This window comes from Panthera tigris, chromosome A2, assembly GCF_018350195.1.
Source record: "Panthera tigris isolate Pti1 chromosome A2, P.tigris_Pti1_mat1.1, whole genome shotgun sequence".
Lineage (NCBI taxonomy): Eukaryota > Metazoa > Chordata > Mammalia > Carnivora > Felidae > Panthera > Panthera tigris.
In genome coordinates, this window is record NC_056661.1 from 113,127,157 (window position 1) to 113,143,992 (window position 16,836).

Sequence of the window (16,836 nt, forward strand, 5' to 3'; positions counted from 1 at the left end):
ATGTTTCCAAGCAAAATGTAAAACCCAATTTTGTAGGCAGACGTCCTTCTCTTTTCCTCTGATTAACTGTCTCCTCACTGATACAATCAGACCTGTCCCTCAAGCAGGTAGGTTTCTCATTCTCAAACCGGGGTATGTGAGTGCCTCATGGTATACGTTGGTGTACAAGGGAAGTGTGCAAGATAAATTTTGAGCCACAGAATTGTCTCTGAGCTATTTTATGGAGCATTGCTTTATCTCAGATATTTGGTTAAGTATTTAACCTGTTTAAAGCTTTTGTCACCTACACCCAAAAGTAAAATTGTTCAAACCACATGCTTCATGTTGGCCAGTCTCACACTTTTTTTCATGAAAGCCTATGGAGGGGAGCAATGTTATGTGTAGTAGCTGATGGGAAAAATCGTAGTGTGGTGTTACTGGGAAGTCGAGTGGGATTAGCTGCCGTTTCCCTGGAGGAGATTACATTCATAGCCCTAACCGCGTGATCTTCGAGAGTGGCGAGAGGGTGAACAACCTGTCCTGATGCAACCCATGAGATAAGAATGGTTTTTAAAGGGTTGTCAACAAAGATGAGTATTTAAGAAAGATGTATATGGCCCACAAAACCTGAAGTATTTGCTCTCTGGCCCTTGATAGAAACAGTTCTCCAGTCCCTGCTCTAGAGAGCTTTCTCCCTGAGGCCCGACCACCTAGAACTTCCAAAAGTAAGTTAGACGTCTTGTGGAGGCTTGTTTTGATTTTCACATGTGGACAATATACACACCCTCACATATAGACCTCGAAATTAAACTGACTTGTCACCTCAGTTCCTCAGCCTGTGACACCGAGATAAGTAGACAACAATGAGGGAAATGGTGGAGTTGGTTTGTTCAGTGTTCTTCATTTAAATGCAATTTTTAATTTTCCTTTTATTTTTAAATTTTTTCGGTGTTTATGTTTGAGAGAGAGAAAGACTGCGTGCAAATGGGGGAGGGACAGAGAGAGAGGGAGACACAGAATCCAAAGAAGGCTGTGAGGTGTCAGCACAGAGCCTGAGGTGGGGCTTGAACTCATGAACCGTGAGATCATGACCTGAACCAAAGTCGGATGCTTAACCGACTGAGCCACCCAGGCTCCCCTAAATACAATTTTGTAAATTATAAAAAAGTTTACATTCTCTTTTTATCTGGGGCTAAAGGTTAGTGGTTAAAACCAGAAGTTTATGAAGTATGAACTCAAATCCAGTAAAAATTCATAAGCAAATTAGGGAAAATTGAATCTAAAATCAAGGAAGGTTGTGACAGACCTGGCATTTCTGAAATACTGCTCTGAGAAGGAATGAATTCAAACCAAGATGGAGCCGTAATCAGAAAATCCCCAGAAGCACCAGAGGTTTATTCAAGTATGGGTTTTATTACTGTGATGATACAAATGAGTATCAGTTTGAATCCTGCTTACATATGAGAACCGAGGCATAGTAATTACATGAAACCTTCATTCTTGAAAGTTCCTTTAAAAGCCAGTCCTGTAAATCCTGAAGCTTAGGGTAATGGTAATGCAGTGAATAGTGCTAGTGAAGAAAGAAGTTCTCAAAGCTACTTTTGAGATCAGTTTTGGGAACCCTTGGAAAGAGAAATTCAAGCAATGGGAAAAATTTTGTTCTGAACAAAGATGTGGTTGAATATGTCTTCAGTCAACAAGAAGTGGGTTAACTAAGAAAGATAGCCTTGTCATAGAAGACCATCCTGTGACATGCCTCACTGTGCTCAAAAGCATGAGCGTCTGAGAAACCAGTTATCAGCACAGTTCCTTACCTTACGGGTTGCTAAAAGCCCATATGGTACGAACTGACCTTTTGATAGCTTTTTGTTGTTTTTGTCTTTCTTGGTAGCACTGTTATTATTCACATACTGTGCAATTTCATCATATAAAGTGCACAAGTAAGTGGGTTTCCATATATGCACGCACTGGGCAGCCATTACTACGGTTTTAGGCTGAGACTCTTGGGCACCCACTCGTGTCCTTTCTGTCTCTACAGATGTGCCCATTCTGGACGTTTCCTGTAAGTTGAATCATAAAATATGTGGTCCTGTGTGGCTACCTGCTTTTACTTGGCACAGTCTTTTCAAAGTTCATCCACGTTAGGCATTATCAGTACTTCTTCCCTTTTTGTTGCCGAGTAACATTCCTTTGTTTGGACGCTCTATAGTTGGTTTATTCTTGAGTTTACAGGCATTTGGATTTTTCCCCCCATTTGGCTATTAGGAATAACACTGCTATGAACCTTTGTGTATAGATCTTAAGTGGACGTGTGTTTTCATTCTTTGGGATCTTGGAGCAGAATAGCTTGGTTAAATGGTAGCTGTGTGTTTAAGATTGTGAGAAACTGTAAGTAATTTATTAAAGTAATCCCCCCCAACAGGGGACTCAAACTCACGACCCCAAGATCAAGAGTAGCATGCTTTTTCGGCTAAGCCAGCCAGGTGCCCCGTGTTTTTGTTGTTGTTGTGTATTATAGCCTTGCAGTGGATGTGAAGTGGCACCTCACTGGGGCTTTGGTTTGCATTTCCCTGATGACTAATGGTGTTGAACATCTTTTCAGATGCTTACTGGCCATTTGTGTATCATCGTTAGAGGAATGTCTATTCGCATTCTTTCCCTGTGTTTTAATTGGGCAGATCTTTGATCTTGATATGGCCATCACATTGTAGGCACCTAATGTGTATTCATTTATTGAACAGACTAAGTAGATGAGTGGCTGCATTGGTATGTAATATTTTATACTCATAATGCCCAATATGAGAGAGTGAAGTAATGATGTTTGTGAGAACAGAGACCCTGCCTGTTTCTCTTTTATGCCCACTGCCTTTGACACTCTCCGAGAGCTTGGCATGGTGTAGATGTTCAATAACTGTTTGTTGAGTGACTGAATGGTTGTAACATTTTTTACTACAAATACAAATAACAGAAGAAATTATCAATAAGGTACATGATTACTTTAATGAGCATGATATCAACTGGAAAATACTTGCAAACATGTGAACAGATGGTGTCATTGCCATGACCTGTGGAACAAGGGCATGGGGCCACTGTGCTCACTGGATACACCAACAGCTGCTGTCTGGTTCATTTATAAAACATTTGGCCTGTGGCTCATTCATCTTTTTTCTGTCTCAGTGTTTCTCTTTAATGGTGATGTGAATACTCTTTTTATTTATGTATTTTTTTAAAGGGAGCTATATTATACAGTTATCTACTGTTTCAGAAGACATGTGCTACCTAAATTGCTCTTCATCCTTCTAGAAAAAAATATTAAAGAGTAGGAAGTCTTGACACAGTAAAAACAACCCAAGACTAGGTGACATGAATGAATTCACCATTTAACTTAATAAAGAATGTCTCCAAAGGTGACTTCTTGGGCAGATCGTTTTCAAACTTAGACACTTCATCAGAAACTGAAAGTCTTTGTTGCAAATATAAGATTTATGCAATGCAAACAAAACTTGAGAGTTCGATGAAGATGAGAAGTAATGAATCTTCTCAATATTTTAAGGTTCTGAGCTGTAGTGACTAAAGCTTTAGTGATTAAGAGTGATTTTGTGATTAAAGCTTTAGCAATTTAAGAATACTATGACTTTTTAAATAATCTTTACCCATGAAAATTGTTTCATAACAATGTTCCTACTCAGATTAAATGGCCATTGGTTCTGAAGTCCTTTCCTTACCATGTGACCCAAGAGACTAATCCCAGAGTAAAATACAATTAGGAAACATTCACCAACAGCAACCTAAAATACTGCCACATTACAAATTTTGGGCATCTCTCCTCACGTTTAAAGAAAAGTTGTTACAAACATTGAGGCATTGTAATAAAAAGGAATGTTGCCTTAATGCTGAACTTACTGTTCAATGTCTCTTTTAATTCATCCAATTTTCCAAAATTGATAAATTTAGTGAAATAACATTTTACCTGTAAGTCAGTGATTTTTTAAAAATACTATATTTACATTAAAGATAATACGGCTTTTGGATAAAAGTCTATCATCATTAGGATTCATCTACAATTGAACTACTTTATACACTTAAGTATGAAAGAATGCAGAATTTTGTAATTAAAATAGGCTGAGAAGATGCTCTTTGTTTTGGGCTCACTCCTAGTCTTCTTACGTGCATTTTTACTCCAGTACAGTTTTTTGTTTGTTTGTTTGTTTGTTTGTTTGTTTGTTTTGAGCTTTTATATTTTTTATTCTTCATTTAACTTTTAAAACACTATAGTTGAATATTAAAACAAAAACAGTAATAGCAAGTAGTGAGCTATGATTATAGTCCTTCATTCGTTCACTACTGCATATAAAATGTCAGCAGTGTTCTTCACTGGCCCCATTAAGAGGTCTGACACTGAACACCTCCCCTAGGGTGATGTTCATCATCCTCATACGCTTCTCCATTGTAATGGCGCCTTCTTTCCTGATTTGGATCAAAGTCCACCAGTTCTACCTGGTCCATTTCATCAGTCTCTTCTACTTCCTTCCTCTCAGGTAGGAGTTTTTCCAGCAAAGACAGTTTATCAGGAGAGAGAAAGCCATTCTCAGGGAAGTTTACCCTAAATTCGATGATTAGGCGACCCTTTTCGTATGGTCTACGATAAATTGGCATGCCTTCATTCAGCACACACTTGATATCTCCATGCTTGACAATCTGACCTGGATGAGAGGTAATGACAATGGTTCTGTTGTCTAGAGTAGATATTGGCTTTTGAAAGCCGCACAGTGCTTCAACCAGCTGTATGTCCATACACATGAAAAGATCCTCTCCTCGCCTAGTAAAAACAGCATGGTCCTTCTGATCTAAAACAATGATAATATCTCCTGGTTCCAGTCCAGGTTCTTGGTCTCCTTCACCATGGAATGTTATCTTCTGGCCATCTTTCATGCCTTTGTCAATATGAACTTCTAGAATCTTCTTTTCTCAAACTATCTTCCTTCCATTGCAGCTTTTACATCTATCTTTAGGACTGATCCGTTCCCCATGGCCCTGGCACTCCATGCACACAGATTGAATTTGCTGAACCATTCCAGGTCCTATCTGATGAATTCTTATTTGCATTCCAGTACCTCGGCAATTGGGACAACATTCTACCGCTCCTTTCTTACCACCTCGGCCTTCACATTTGTCGCAAATCACATTCTTTTGCAGAGCTAGTTTTCTTGTTGCACCATTATATAAATCTTCTAAGGTTACAGAGAGCTGATGCACAACATTTTTACCTCTCCTTTCTCTCTGCATCCTTCCTCCTCCTCCAAAAAACATATCAAAGATGTCCATGGGGGAGCCAAAACCACCACCTGCTCCACCTTCTTTAATTGCCTGTTCTCCTCCTTTGTCATATAATTCCCTTTTCTTCGCATCAGAGAGCACTTCATAAGCTTGAGTAATCTGTTTAAACTTCTCTCCTTCATTTGGATTCTTGTCAGGGTGGTACTTCAAAGCCAATTTCCTGTAAGCCTTTTTCAGTTCTTCCTGGGTGGCATTGGGTTTGACCCCCAAAACATCATAGTAAGTAGTTTCTTTCACCATTTTCTACAGCCGGTGAGGGGGCCGAGGCCGGTGTGGGGGAGTGGGAAGGAGCGCGTTGCTGGGCGCAGCTCAGGCAGCCGCCGCTCCTCCACTTTTCAGCGAGCGTTCTGGAAAGTTCCCACTCCAGTACAGTTTGAACCTCTGATGGAAAAGTTGGAGAAGTTTCAATATTTGTGATTTGTCACATGAATTTAAAAACTCCCACTACTGGAGAAGGTTCCCAGCAGGGGGGGAAAAAAAGCCATAAAACAGCTTGGAAGTTTTTAATAGAATTAACAGTGACTAATACAGAAAGAATTTTCAGAGGGAAGGGTAAAGGAACCCCGCAGAAGAGTCCAAGCAAGCAAGGACTTGCATCAGCCAGAAGCCATTACCACCTCTAAGCCTGAAGGTGTTACTTGGTCCTGTGAGTGGAGTTGTGGGGAAGGAGACTGTCCCAAACCTGGAATCTGGTCATAGCAGGACACAGTCTTCGCCAGACCATGGCGCTGAGGCAGGGAAGATGTACGCTGAACTCCCTCTCCTGTGCTGCGATCTCTTACTAGTGCTTCCATTGACCAAAGCCCTTCCAGAACCCAGAGGGCAACAGAGCCCTCATGATGAAGTCCTTACATGTTACTCCACAGTATCTGAGGTAGAAAAAAGTCAGGCCCTCCGCTCAGGGAGAAGCTGCATTCGTTCAGACCTTTGCTTGTAATTGCAGAAGCCACCTCCATCTAGCTTAAGCAAAATGAAGACTGTGTCCCAAGGCTGCAGGGTGTCATGGCAGCTGAGTTAAAAAGGCAGGCAGGAAGATGGGACCTGGGAGCTCATAAAATCCAGAACATGCTCCTTTTGTGTTACGCTTCAATCTATTACTGGTTTAATCTTCCTTGGGAAACCAGGAAAGTCTTTCTCTGCTGCGTGGTTTACCAGGAGGAGAGGGTGAACTTCAACATGAGTTTATAGGTTTTATTTCCGATTCCCGCTCTTTGTTCCAATCCCAGGTCCCAGGAAAACTCACTCTGACTGGAATACTTTGGATGAAGTGCAACGCTCCTGGTCCCTGTGCCAAGGGAACAGGGATATAGGACAGAAACGTGCTGAGATCCCACCCCCATGCATTCCACACAGGACACTTCTTAAACTTTGCTTTTGAGCCAGTGCTAAAACTACTGAAATACAAAGTAATTTTAAGTATATGTGTATTTTGAATATGTATATAAATTTTAAGAATATATACACTTAATACACACGCACACAAGTAAATGCAAATACATACTCATTTTATCCTGTAAGAATAACAATGTTTAATGTAAGGTTTATCACAGTATTATAGAAGCTAACATTTGTTGTTATACAACCTTTATATAATGTATTGAATTTTCTTGTTACAGTGACTTTGAGATGAGTACCGTTTTCACCATTTGGCATGTAAAAAATTGTGTAGAGGTTGAGTAGATAATTCCAATTTCTTTTATACTTCAGGGAGATAGTAGCTGAAAAATTTTGAATCACCTGGTCTTACAGCCTAGATACACTATCAGAATAAAGGAATGGAATGACACCAAAATATCAATTATGGTTCATGGGACTCTCCTGAATGTTTGTGTTGTACCCCTTTAGATATATCAGGATTGGAGATAAAGAATGTGAATTTAACAGGAACTTTCGCCTTATCCTTCACACAAAACTGGCAAATCCTCACTATCAGCCAGAATTGCAAGCTCAGACAACCCTCCTCAATTTCACGGTCACAGAAGATGGTCTAGAAGCCCAACTCCTGGCAGAGGTGGTCAGTATCGAAAGGCCAGATCTGGAGAAACTTAAGGTAAAAATTATGAAATTGTGTGTCAACACTTACTATCTGCTTTGCACAAGTTACCATGTTTAGACACAGGAGTATAAGACAGGATTCCTGCCCTCCACAGCTTTATGGTCTAATTAAGAAAAATGAGGATGTATGTGAACAGTAAACGGTTCAAGGGCACTCCTGTTAAAGAAAGTAGTTAGTATCGTGCCCCTGGTAGGAGTTGGGCAGCTGTAGGTCTGGTTTGATGCAGGTCACTAGGACAAATAAGGAGACATATAAATCATGGAAAACAGAAGTAGAGAAGCAGATACATGTTCTGGTAGGTTCAGTGATAACAGTCCAATTCAGTCATGACAAAAGAAAGAAAAAGAAGACTAATAGAATAAGGTGGGAAAAATCAAGAGGCTCATAGCTAGTGATGATTAGCACTTACTGGAAAATGTATGACTTTACACTGACTTTAAAAAATACTGAAAATAACTAAAATTAGGGTTGAATACAAAAACTAAAAACAAAAAAAACAAACAAACAAAAAAAAAAACACAAACAAACGAAAAAACAGAGGAAGCCTGAAAAGGTAGAAAGAAGTCAATGGTAGAGGTGAGTGGTTGCTACAGAGACTGTATGACCTGCTAAACCAACGATATTTACTGTCTGGCCTTTTATGGAAGATGTTTGCTGCTCCTGGTGTAAATTAACAGTTTTCAAATGGTAATTCTCAGAACATCAGGATCAGCTGGAGGTCTGAAATGCAAAATCTCAAGCCACAGACCAGGTCTTGCCAAATGTGAGATTCTGGAGGTAGGCCCAGCAATCTGTTTTACCAACCCCTGCAAGGGATTCTCACCCATGTTCAGACCCCATTTGAGACGGCTTATAATTGGATTGATTTCTGTGTCAGCCAAAGACAGCTCTGAGATCAAGGCTGGGTGTGAGTGGGCACGGTTCCCTGAGGTCTTCTGGCAGGTGTGCTCACATTCAGTGGCATTGCAACCTGCCAGCCCTGAGTGACCCAAGGGCAATGTTCAGAGAGTCGCGGGGGTGCTGCTTTGTGCATAACTGCCAACTTGGACAGGGAACATGTCTACATTCGAAACACCCCAAGGCCATATAAAAAAAATAGTCTTGAGGCACCTGGTTGCTCAGTTGGCTAAGCATCCAAGTCTTGATTTTTGGTTCAGGTCATGATCCCACAGTCATGGGATCACGCCTCGCATTGGGCTCCGAGCTGAATGTGGAGCTTGCTTAAGATTCTCTTTCTCTCCCTCTGCCCCTCTCCCTTATTCACGTATGCTCTCTATAAAAAAAAAAGAAAAGAAAAGAAAAATAGACTTGTTATGATAATACACTTATGTTTTTTTCCCCAAATTCTTGACAGTTTGGTTAATTTCTTTTTTTTAAGTTTATTTATTTTGAGGGAAAGAGCATGAGCAGGGGAGGGGCAGAGAGAGAATCTGAACCAGGCCCCATGCTGTCAGCATGGAGCCCAACCTAGGGCTCGATCTCACGAACTGTGAGATCATGCCCTGAGCCAAAATCAAGAGTTGGACACTAAATTGACTGAGCCTCCCAGGCACCCCTGGTTAATTTCTTTATATGCTTTTACTTTAGATAATGGAATTTTTCACACATGCACATAAAATAGTTACAAATTTCCATGTTGGCATCATTTAGCTTCAGTGATGAGCAATATTTTGCCTTTCTACCCTACTTTTTTATCAGAAGCAAGCTTTTAAAATAAATGTTAATTTATTTTGGAATAATTTTAGATTATTGGAGCCCCTCTTCAGGCTCTGCGCTGAGCATGGAGCCTGCTTGGGATATTCTCTCTCTCTCTCTCTCTCTCTCTCTCTCTCTCTCTCTCTCTCTCTCTCTCCTTCTCCTTCTCCTCCTTCTCCTTCTCCTTCTCCTTCTCCTTCTCCTTCTCCTTCTCTTTCTGCTCCTTCCCTGCTTGTGCTCTCTCTTTCTCAAAATACATACTAAAAAAAATTTTTTAGCAAAACAAAATAGTGTTCCGCTTCAATAACACATGTCCATTCGATGTTGTTCATTAAGACATAGTAATATTTCTTCTTATTTTCTATAAGTTTTATTGAGATTTAATTCACCTACCCTTTTTTCCCTCAAACTGTTATTGAAATTCTAGTTAACATAAAGTGTTATATTGTTTTCAGGAATAGAATTTAGTGATTCATCACTTACATATAACACCCAGTGCTCAACACAAGTGCCCTCCTTAATGCCCATCACACATTTAGCCCATCTCCCACCCACCTCCTTACACGAACCTTCAGTTTGTTCTCTAATCCTAGTCTCTTATGGTTTGTTTTCCACCTTTTCCCCCCTTTTCTATATGTTTATCGGTTTTGTTTAAGTTTAAGTTGTATGTATGAGTGAAATCATACGGTATTTGTTTTTCTCTGCCTGACTTATTACACTTAATATGATATACTCTAGCTCCATCCACATCATTGCAAATGGCAAGGTTTCATTCCTCTTGATGGCCATTGTCTGTATATACCACATCTTCTTTATTCATCAGTTGATGGACATTTGGGCTGCCTCCATAGTTTGGCTATTGCTGATAATGCTGCTATAAACACAGGGGTACGTGTACCCCTTTAAGTCTATTTTCATATCCTCTGGGTAAATACCTAGTAGTGCAATTGATGGGTCATAGGGTAGTTCTATTTTTAACTTTTTGAGGAGCCTCCATACTGTTTTCCAGAGTGGCTGCACCAGTTTGCATTCCCACTAACAGTGTTAGAGATTCTCCGTTCTCCACATCCTTGCCAACACTTGTTGTTTGTGTTGTTAATTTTAGCCATTCTGACCAGTGTAAGGCGGCATCTCATTGTGGTTTTGATTTGTATTTCCCTGATGATGAATTATGTTGAGCATCTTTTCATGTGTCCATCTGGATGTCTTCTTTGGAAAAGCGTCTGTTCAAGTCTCATGCCCATTTCTTAACTGGGTTATTTGTTTTCTGGGTGTTGAGTTTGATAAGTTCTTTATAGATACTGGTTATTAACCCTTTATCATATATGTCATTTGCAAATATCTTTTCCCATTCTGTAGGCTGCCTTCCAGTTTTTATTGATTGTCTCCTGCTCTGTGCAGAAGTTTTTTCTTTTGATAAAGACCCATTACTTCATGTTTGCTTTTGTTTCCCTTACTACACATGTGTCTAGTAAGAAGCTGCTCTGGCCGAGGTCAGCAAGGTTGCTGCCTATGTTCTCTTCTAGGATTTTGATGGTTTCCTGTCTCACGTTTAGGTCTTTCATCCATTTTGAGTTTACTTTTGTGTATGGTATAAGAAAGTGGTCTAGTTTCATTCTTCTGTATGTTGCTGTCCAGTTTTCCCAACACCATTTGTTAAAGAGACTGTCTTTTTTCCATTGGATATTCTTTCTTGCTTTGTCAAAGATTGGTTGACCATATAGTTGTGGGTCCATTTCTGAGTTTTTTATTCTGTTCCATTGGTCTATGTGTTGGTTTTGCGCTGGTATCATATTACCTTGATGACTACAGCTTTGTAGTACAGCTTGAAGTCTGGAGTCATGATGCCTCCAGCTTTGGTTTTCTTTTCAAGATTGCTTTGGCTCTTTGGGGTCTTTTGTGGTTCCATACAAACTTTAGGATTCATTGTCCTAGCTCTATGAAAATTGCTGGTGGTATTTTGATAGGGATTGCATTAAATCTCATACCCTTTTTAATTGTATAATTCATTGTATATTAGGTTATTCACAGAGTATCAATTCTACATTTTCAGCACCTCAAAAAAAATAAATGCTTATTAGCTGTTAATCTCCAGTGTCTGCTCCCACCTACCTTGTAACAGTCATTAATCTCCTTTTACCCCTATAGATTTGCCTGTTCTAGACATTTCATATAAATGGAATCATTAAATATATGGCCTTTGTACATGGCTTCTTTCACTTAGCATAATGTTTTCAAGGTACATCCATGTTGTAGTGTATACCAATTCTTCATTTTTTATATCTGAATAATATTTCATTGTATAGATATATATGTGTCATATTTTATTTATGCCATCATGGGTTGATGGATATTCAGGTTGTTTCCACTTTTTGGCTATGATGCTTAATGCTTCTGTGAATGTTCATGCATAAGTTCTTGTGTGGACATATATTTTTCAATTCTCTTGCATATGTGCCTAGCGGCAGAATTGCTAGGTTACATATTGACTCTACATTTAACACTTAAGGAACTGCCAGACTGTTTTCAAAGCACTTGGACCATTTTACATTTTTACCAACTATGTGTAAAAGACCCAATTTCTTCACATCTTCACCAACACTTGTTGTCTCTCTTTTTGCTAATAGCCACATTAATGCATGTGAAGTGGTATTTCACTATGGTTTTGATGTTCTTTTCCCTACAGGCTAATGGAATTGAGCATCTTTTGATATATTTATTGGTTTGATATGTCCTCTTTGGAGAAACATCTATTCAAATCTTATGCCCATTTTTAAAATTGGGTTATTTTTATTGTGTTGTAGGAGTCTTTATGTTTTTTTAATATTATACTCTCATTGGGCACATAATACAAAAATATTTTCTCCCATTCTGTGGGTTGTCTTCACTTTATTGATCGTGTCTTCTGAAGCACCTAACTTTAATTTTGATGAAATCCAGTTTATCTCTTTTTTCTTTGTTGCTTGTGCTTTTGATATCATATTTATGAAACCGTTGCCTCATAAAAGTTTATGAAGATTTACTTCTGTGTTTTCTTCTAGGAGTTTTATGGTTTTAGTTCCTACATTCAGGTCTTTGATCCATTTTGAGTTAATTTTTGTTTGCAGTGTGAGGTAGGGATCCAGCTTCATTCTTTTGCATGTGGATACCCAGCTGTTTGGTACCATTTGTTTAAAAAAATTGTCGTTTCTCCTTGCATTGCCTTTGCTACTTGTCAGAGACCAGTAGACCATATTTCTGTGGATCTGTTGTCTACTTTGTGAATACCATACCTTCCTTATTAGTGGTAGCTTTATAGCAAGTCTTTAAGGTGAGTATTGTCAATCTTCCAACTTATTTTTCTTCCATATGCTGACTGTTGGCTCTTCTGAATTTTATACCTTTCTGTGTATACTTTATAGTCAGTTTGTCAGTATCCACAAAATAATGTGCTGGGATTTTGACTGATAGTATGTTGAATCACAGAAAGGAAAATGTGGTATCTTAACAATATTGGATTTTCCTATCATGAATATGAATTGTGTCTACATTTTTTAGATCTTTGATTTCATTCATCAGAACATGGTAGAATTCTTCATACACATCTTCAATGTTTTCCTAGATTTTTATCTAAGCAGTTCAGTTTTTTGTTCCTAATGTAAATGGTATTGTACTATACATTTTAATTTCCAATTGTTCATTGCTAGCGTATAGAAAAGCAGTTGGGGTTTGTATATTAACCCTGTATCTTGCAGCTTTGTTATAATCTCTTGTTAGCTAGGAGTGTTTTTGTTGATTCTTCGGGGATTTCTACAAAGACAAACATGCCATGTGTGAACAAAGACTGTTTATTTCTTCCATTCCCATTCTGTATATATTTTATTTATTTTGTTGTTTTATTGAATTAGTTTAAGACTTTCAGTACAATGTTGAATAGAAGTGGTGAAAAGAGATATTTGTGCCAGTTCCAGTTTTGGGGGGAAAGCATCTAGTTCATCACCATTAAGTGGAATATGTAATGAATGTAGGTTTCATTTTTAGATGTTCTCTATCAAGTTGAAGTTCACCTCTATTTCTACTTTTCTGGGAGTCGTTATCATAAATGAGTGTTGGATTTTTTCAGATGTTTTTTCTTCATCTGTTGGTATATCATATTTTTTTCTTAAGCCTTTTGATACAATGGATTACATTACTTGACTTTTCAATGTTGAACCAGACTTGCGTACCTGGAATAAATCCTACTTACTATGGTATATATTTCTTTTCACACATGTGTTTGATTTTGTTTGCTAATATATTGTTGAGGATTTTTACATATATGTTCATGAAAGATACTGGGTCTATAGTTTTGTTTTTTCTTGAAATGGCTTTATCAGGTTTCAATATTAGGCTAATGGGGACCTCATACAATTAGGAAGTATTCCCTTTGCTTCTATTTTCTAGAAGAAATAGTAGAAAGTTGATAGCATTTCTTCCTTAAATCTTTGGTAAACTCATCAGTGAAATCATCTGGGCCTGGTGCTTTCTTTTTTGGAAGATTGTTGTCAATTCAAATTTTTAATTAAATATAGGCCCATTCAGATTATCTATTTTTCCTTGTGTGAGTTCTCGGTAGATGTGTCTTTCAAGAAATTGGTCTACTGCATCTAAATTATCAAATTTGTGGGCATAAACTCATTCATAATATCCTTTTATTATCCTTGAATGCCCATAGAGTCAGTAGTGATGGCCCTTCTTTAATTTCTGACATTGTAATTAGTGCTTTCTCTTTTTCTTGGTTAGCCTGGCTCCAGGGCTAAAAATTTTGTTGATTTTTGTAAAGAATCAACTTTTGGCTGATGATTTTTCCCCCATTGATTTCCTGTTTTAATTTTTATTGATTCCTGCTCTAATTTTTATTGTTTATTTTCATCTCCTTGCTTTATATTTATATTGCTTTTCTTTAACTAGCTTCTTAAGGTAAAAGCATAGATCATTAATTTTAGATCTTTCTTCTTTTCTACTGTGTGTTCAGTGCTACAGATTTTCCTCTCAGCACTGCTTTTGCTTCATCTCACACATTTTGATAAATTGTATTTTCATTTTTATTTAGTTTGATATATTTTTAATGTCTTTTGAGATTTCTTTCACCTACATGTTATTGAGAAGTACGCTGTTTAATCTCCAAATACTTGGGGAGTTTTCTAGCTATCTTTCCATTTAGTAATTCCTTATTTGATTTCATTGTGGTTTGAGAGTATACTTAGTATTTCTTTCTTTTAAAACTTTTTCAGGTGTGTTTTATGGTTCAGAGTTTGGTTTATCATGTGAATATTTTATGTGAACTTGAAAGAAATATGTACTCTGCTATTATTTGATAAAGTACAGTAAAACCTTGGTTTGCAAGCATAATTTGTTCCTGAAACATGCTTGTAATCCAAAGCACTTGTCTATCAAAGCAAATTTCCCCATAAGAAATAATGGAAACTCAGATGATTCATTCCACAACCCAAAAATATTCATGTAAAAATGTTTACATACTGTAATATAATACAAAATAATAAAGAAAATACAAAATGCAAGGAAAAATAAACAAATTGACCTGCACTTACCTTTGAACCTTTGTGGCTGGTGTGAGGAAGACAAAAGAAGGTTACTGTGTAAACGACTTTCATTAGCACTAAAGAAATCACTCCTATCTGATGGCTCAATGGAATCTCTTTCTTTTTGTGCAACTTTAACAAGGAACCTATCCAGTGACACTTGCTTTCGCCTCCTTTTGAGGATTTTTGTGGAAATGTAACATTACTTTGATGATCACCCATAACCCCACAGGGAGAGAGGCAGGGGGAACGAGGGAGAAGAACCGTTTGCTCATTTGTGATCATGTGACATTCGGGGTCACTACTCGTATTCCAAGACATTGTTCCTTTATCAGGTTCAAATTTATTAGAAATGTTTGATCATCTTAGGGAATACTTGCAGAACAAGTTACTCGCAATCCAAGGTTTTACTGTATTCTATAAATGTCACTTACATCCAGTTAATAGTGCTGTTTGGTTCAACTATATTGTTGCTGATTCTCTGTCTACCAGAATCCATTAATTCTAGATACAGGAGTTTTGAATTCTCCAGCAATGTGGCCTTGTGTGCTTCTTGGAGTTCTGTCAGTTTCTGTCTCCTGTATTTTGACACTTGGTTGTCAGAGACATGCTCACTAAAGATTTGTATTTTTTTTTGAAGAGAATTGATCCCTTTATCATTATATAATTCTCCTCTTTGTGCTGGATAATTTTCCTTGTTCTTGTGTGTACTTTGTCTGAAATTAATGTAGCTGCTCCAGCTTTCTTTTGCTGAGCGGTAAGTGGTGTAACTTTCTCCATCCCTTTACTTTAAGCAGAGTAGATTTCTTTTAGAAAGTAGACAGTTGGGTCCTACTTTTTTGATCCATTTTGTCAGTCTGTGTCTTTTAATTGATGTATTTAGAAAATTCACAAAGATATTATTGATGCAATTGGATTAAAATCTACCATATTTGTCACTGTTTATTTACTGTACTCTTCCTTAACCTTTTTTTTTTCTTTCTGCCTTCTCTGGTTTTAATTGAGCATTTCATATAATTCCACTACCTGTGGTCTCCCAGCATATAAGTTATACCTCTTTTTTTTTTTTTTTTATGTAGTGGGGTTTTTTTAGTATTTACTATATACATTTACAAGTAACCTAAGTCCATTTTCAAGTCACATTATGATACTGCCTCCTAGGGAGTACAAGTATCTTTTAACGTTTTCTCATTTCTTCCCTCCCATCTCTGGTAACACTGTTGTCATTCATTTCATTTATCATAAGTTATAATCACTGAATACCTTGTTGTCTGTATTAGTTTGAACAGTTCCCTTAAGAGTCAGAAAAAAATTTTTACCTTCATTTATTCTTTGTCTGACATTCTTCCTTGATGTGGATGTGAGTTTCTGACCTCTATCCTTTTTTTTTCCTGTGTGACCAAAAACAACAACAAATTACTTGTAAGACAGGTCTACCGGTGACAGAATCCTTCAGGTTTTTTTCTTTAAAAAATCTGGTTTTTGCTTAATTTTTGAGGACTGATTTGGCAGGAGACAGACTTGTAGACTGATCATTTATTTCTTCAATATTTTGAATATTTACTCTCTTCTTGCTTGCATGATTTCTCAGAAGTTCTTTGTAATTCTTGTCCTCTTTCCTCCATAGGTGAGATTTGTTTTTTCTTGTAGCTTCTTTTCACATTGTTTCTTGGTATTTGATTTTCTGCGGTTTGAATATGATATGTCTAGGTATAATTTTTTTTGTTACTTATTCTGCTGTGAGCATTCTGGATCTGTGGTTTGGTGAATGTCCATTAATTTTAGAAAATTCTTAGCCATCATTACCTCCACTATTTATTCTCCTTTTTCTCCTTCAGATATTCCTATGATGTGTATGTTAACACTTTTTGTAATTTTCCTACAGTTACTGGATATTCTTTTCCTTTTTTTCCTCTTTCCTTTTCAGCGTGAAAAGTTTCTCTTGACCTATATTGGAGTTTGCTGATGATTCCCTTGACTGTGTCCAACCTACTGATGAGCCCATCAGTGGCATCCTTCATTTGTCATAGTGTTTACTTCTAACATTTCCTTTCTTACAGTTTCCGTCTCTCACCTTAAATTGTCCAAATGGTCTTGCGTGTTTTCCAGTTTCTCACGAGCCCCATAGCACATTAAGCATAATTATTTTAAATTCCCAGTCTGATAATTTCAGAATTTCTGCCACTCCTGAGTGTTGTTCTGAGGTTT

The 16,836-nt window shown here is 37.6% G+C and overlaps 1 protein-coding gene and 1 pseudogene across 4 annotated transcripts in view; one reads left to right on the forward strand and one right to left on the reverse strand.

Moving 5' to 3' along the window:
* The window catches only part of DNAH11 (dynein axonemal heavy chain 11), a 356,336-nt gene that overhangs the window by 284,958 nt on the left and 54,542 nt on the right, over nucleotides 1-16,836 (forward strand). For all 4 annotated transcript variants that reach the window (XM_042967928.1, XM_042967929.1, XM_042967930.1 and 1 more), the window contains one exon: nucleotides 7,162-7,366. In XM_042967928.1, the coding sequence (XP_042823862.1) occupies nucleotides 7,162-7,366 (205 nt within the window). The remainder of the gene's footprint in view (nucleotides 1-7,161; nucleotides 7,367-16,836) is intronic.
* On the reverse strand, nucleotides 4,314-5,591 carry LOC102969084 (annotated as a pseudogene).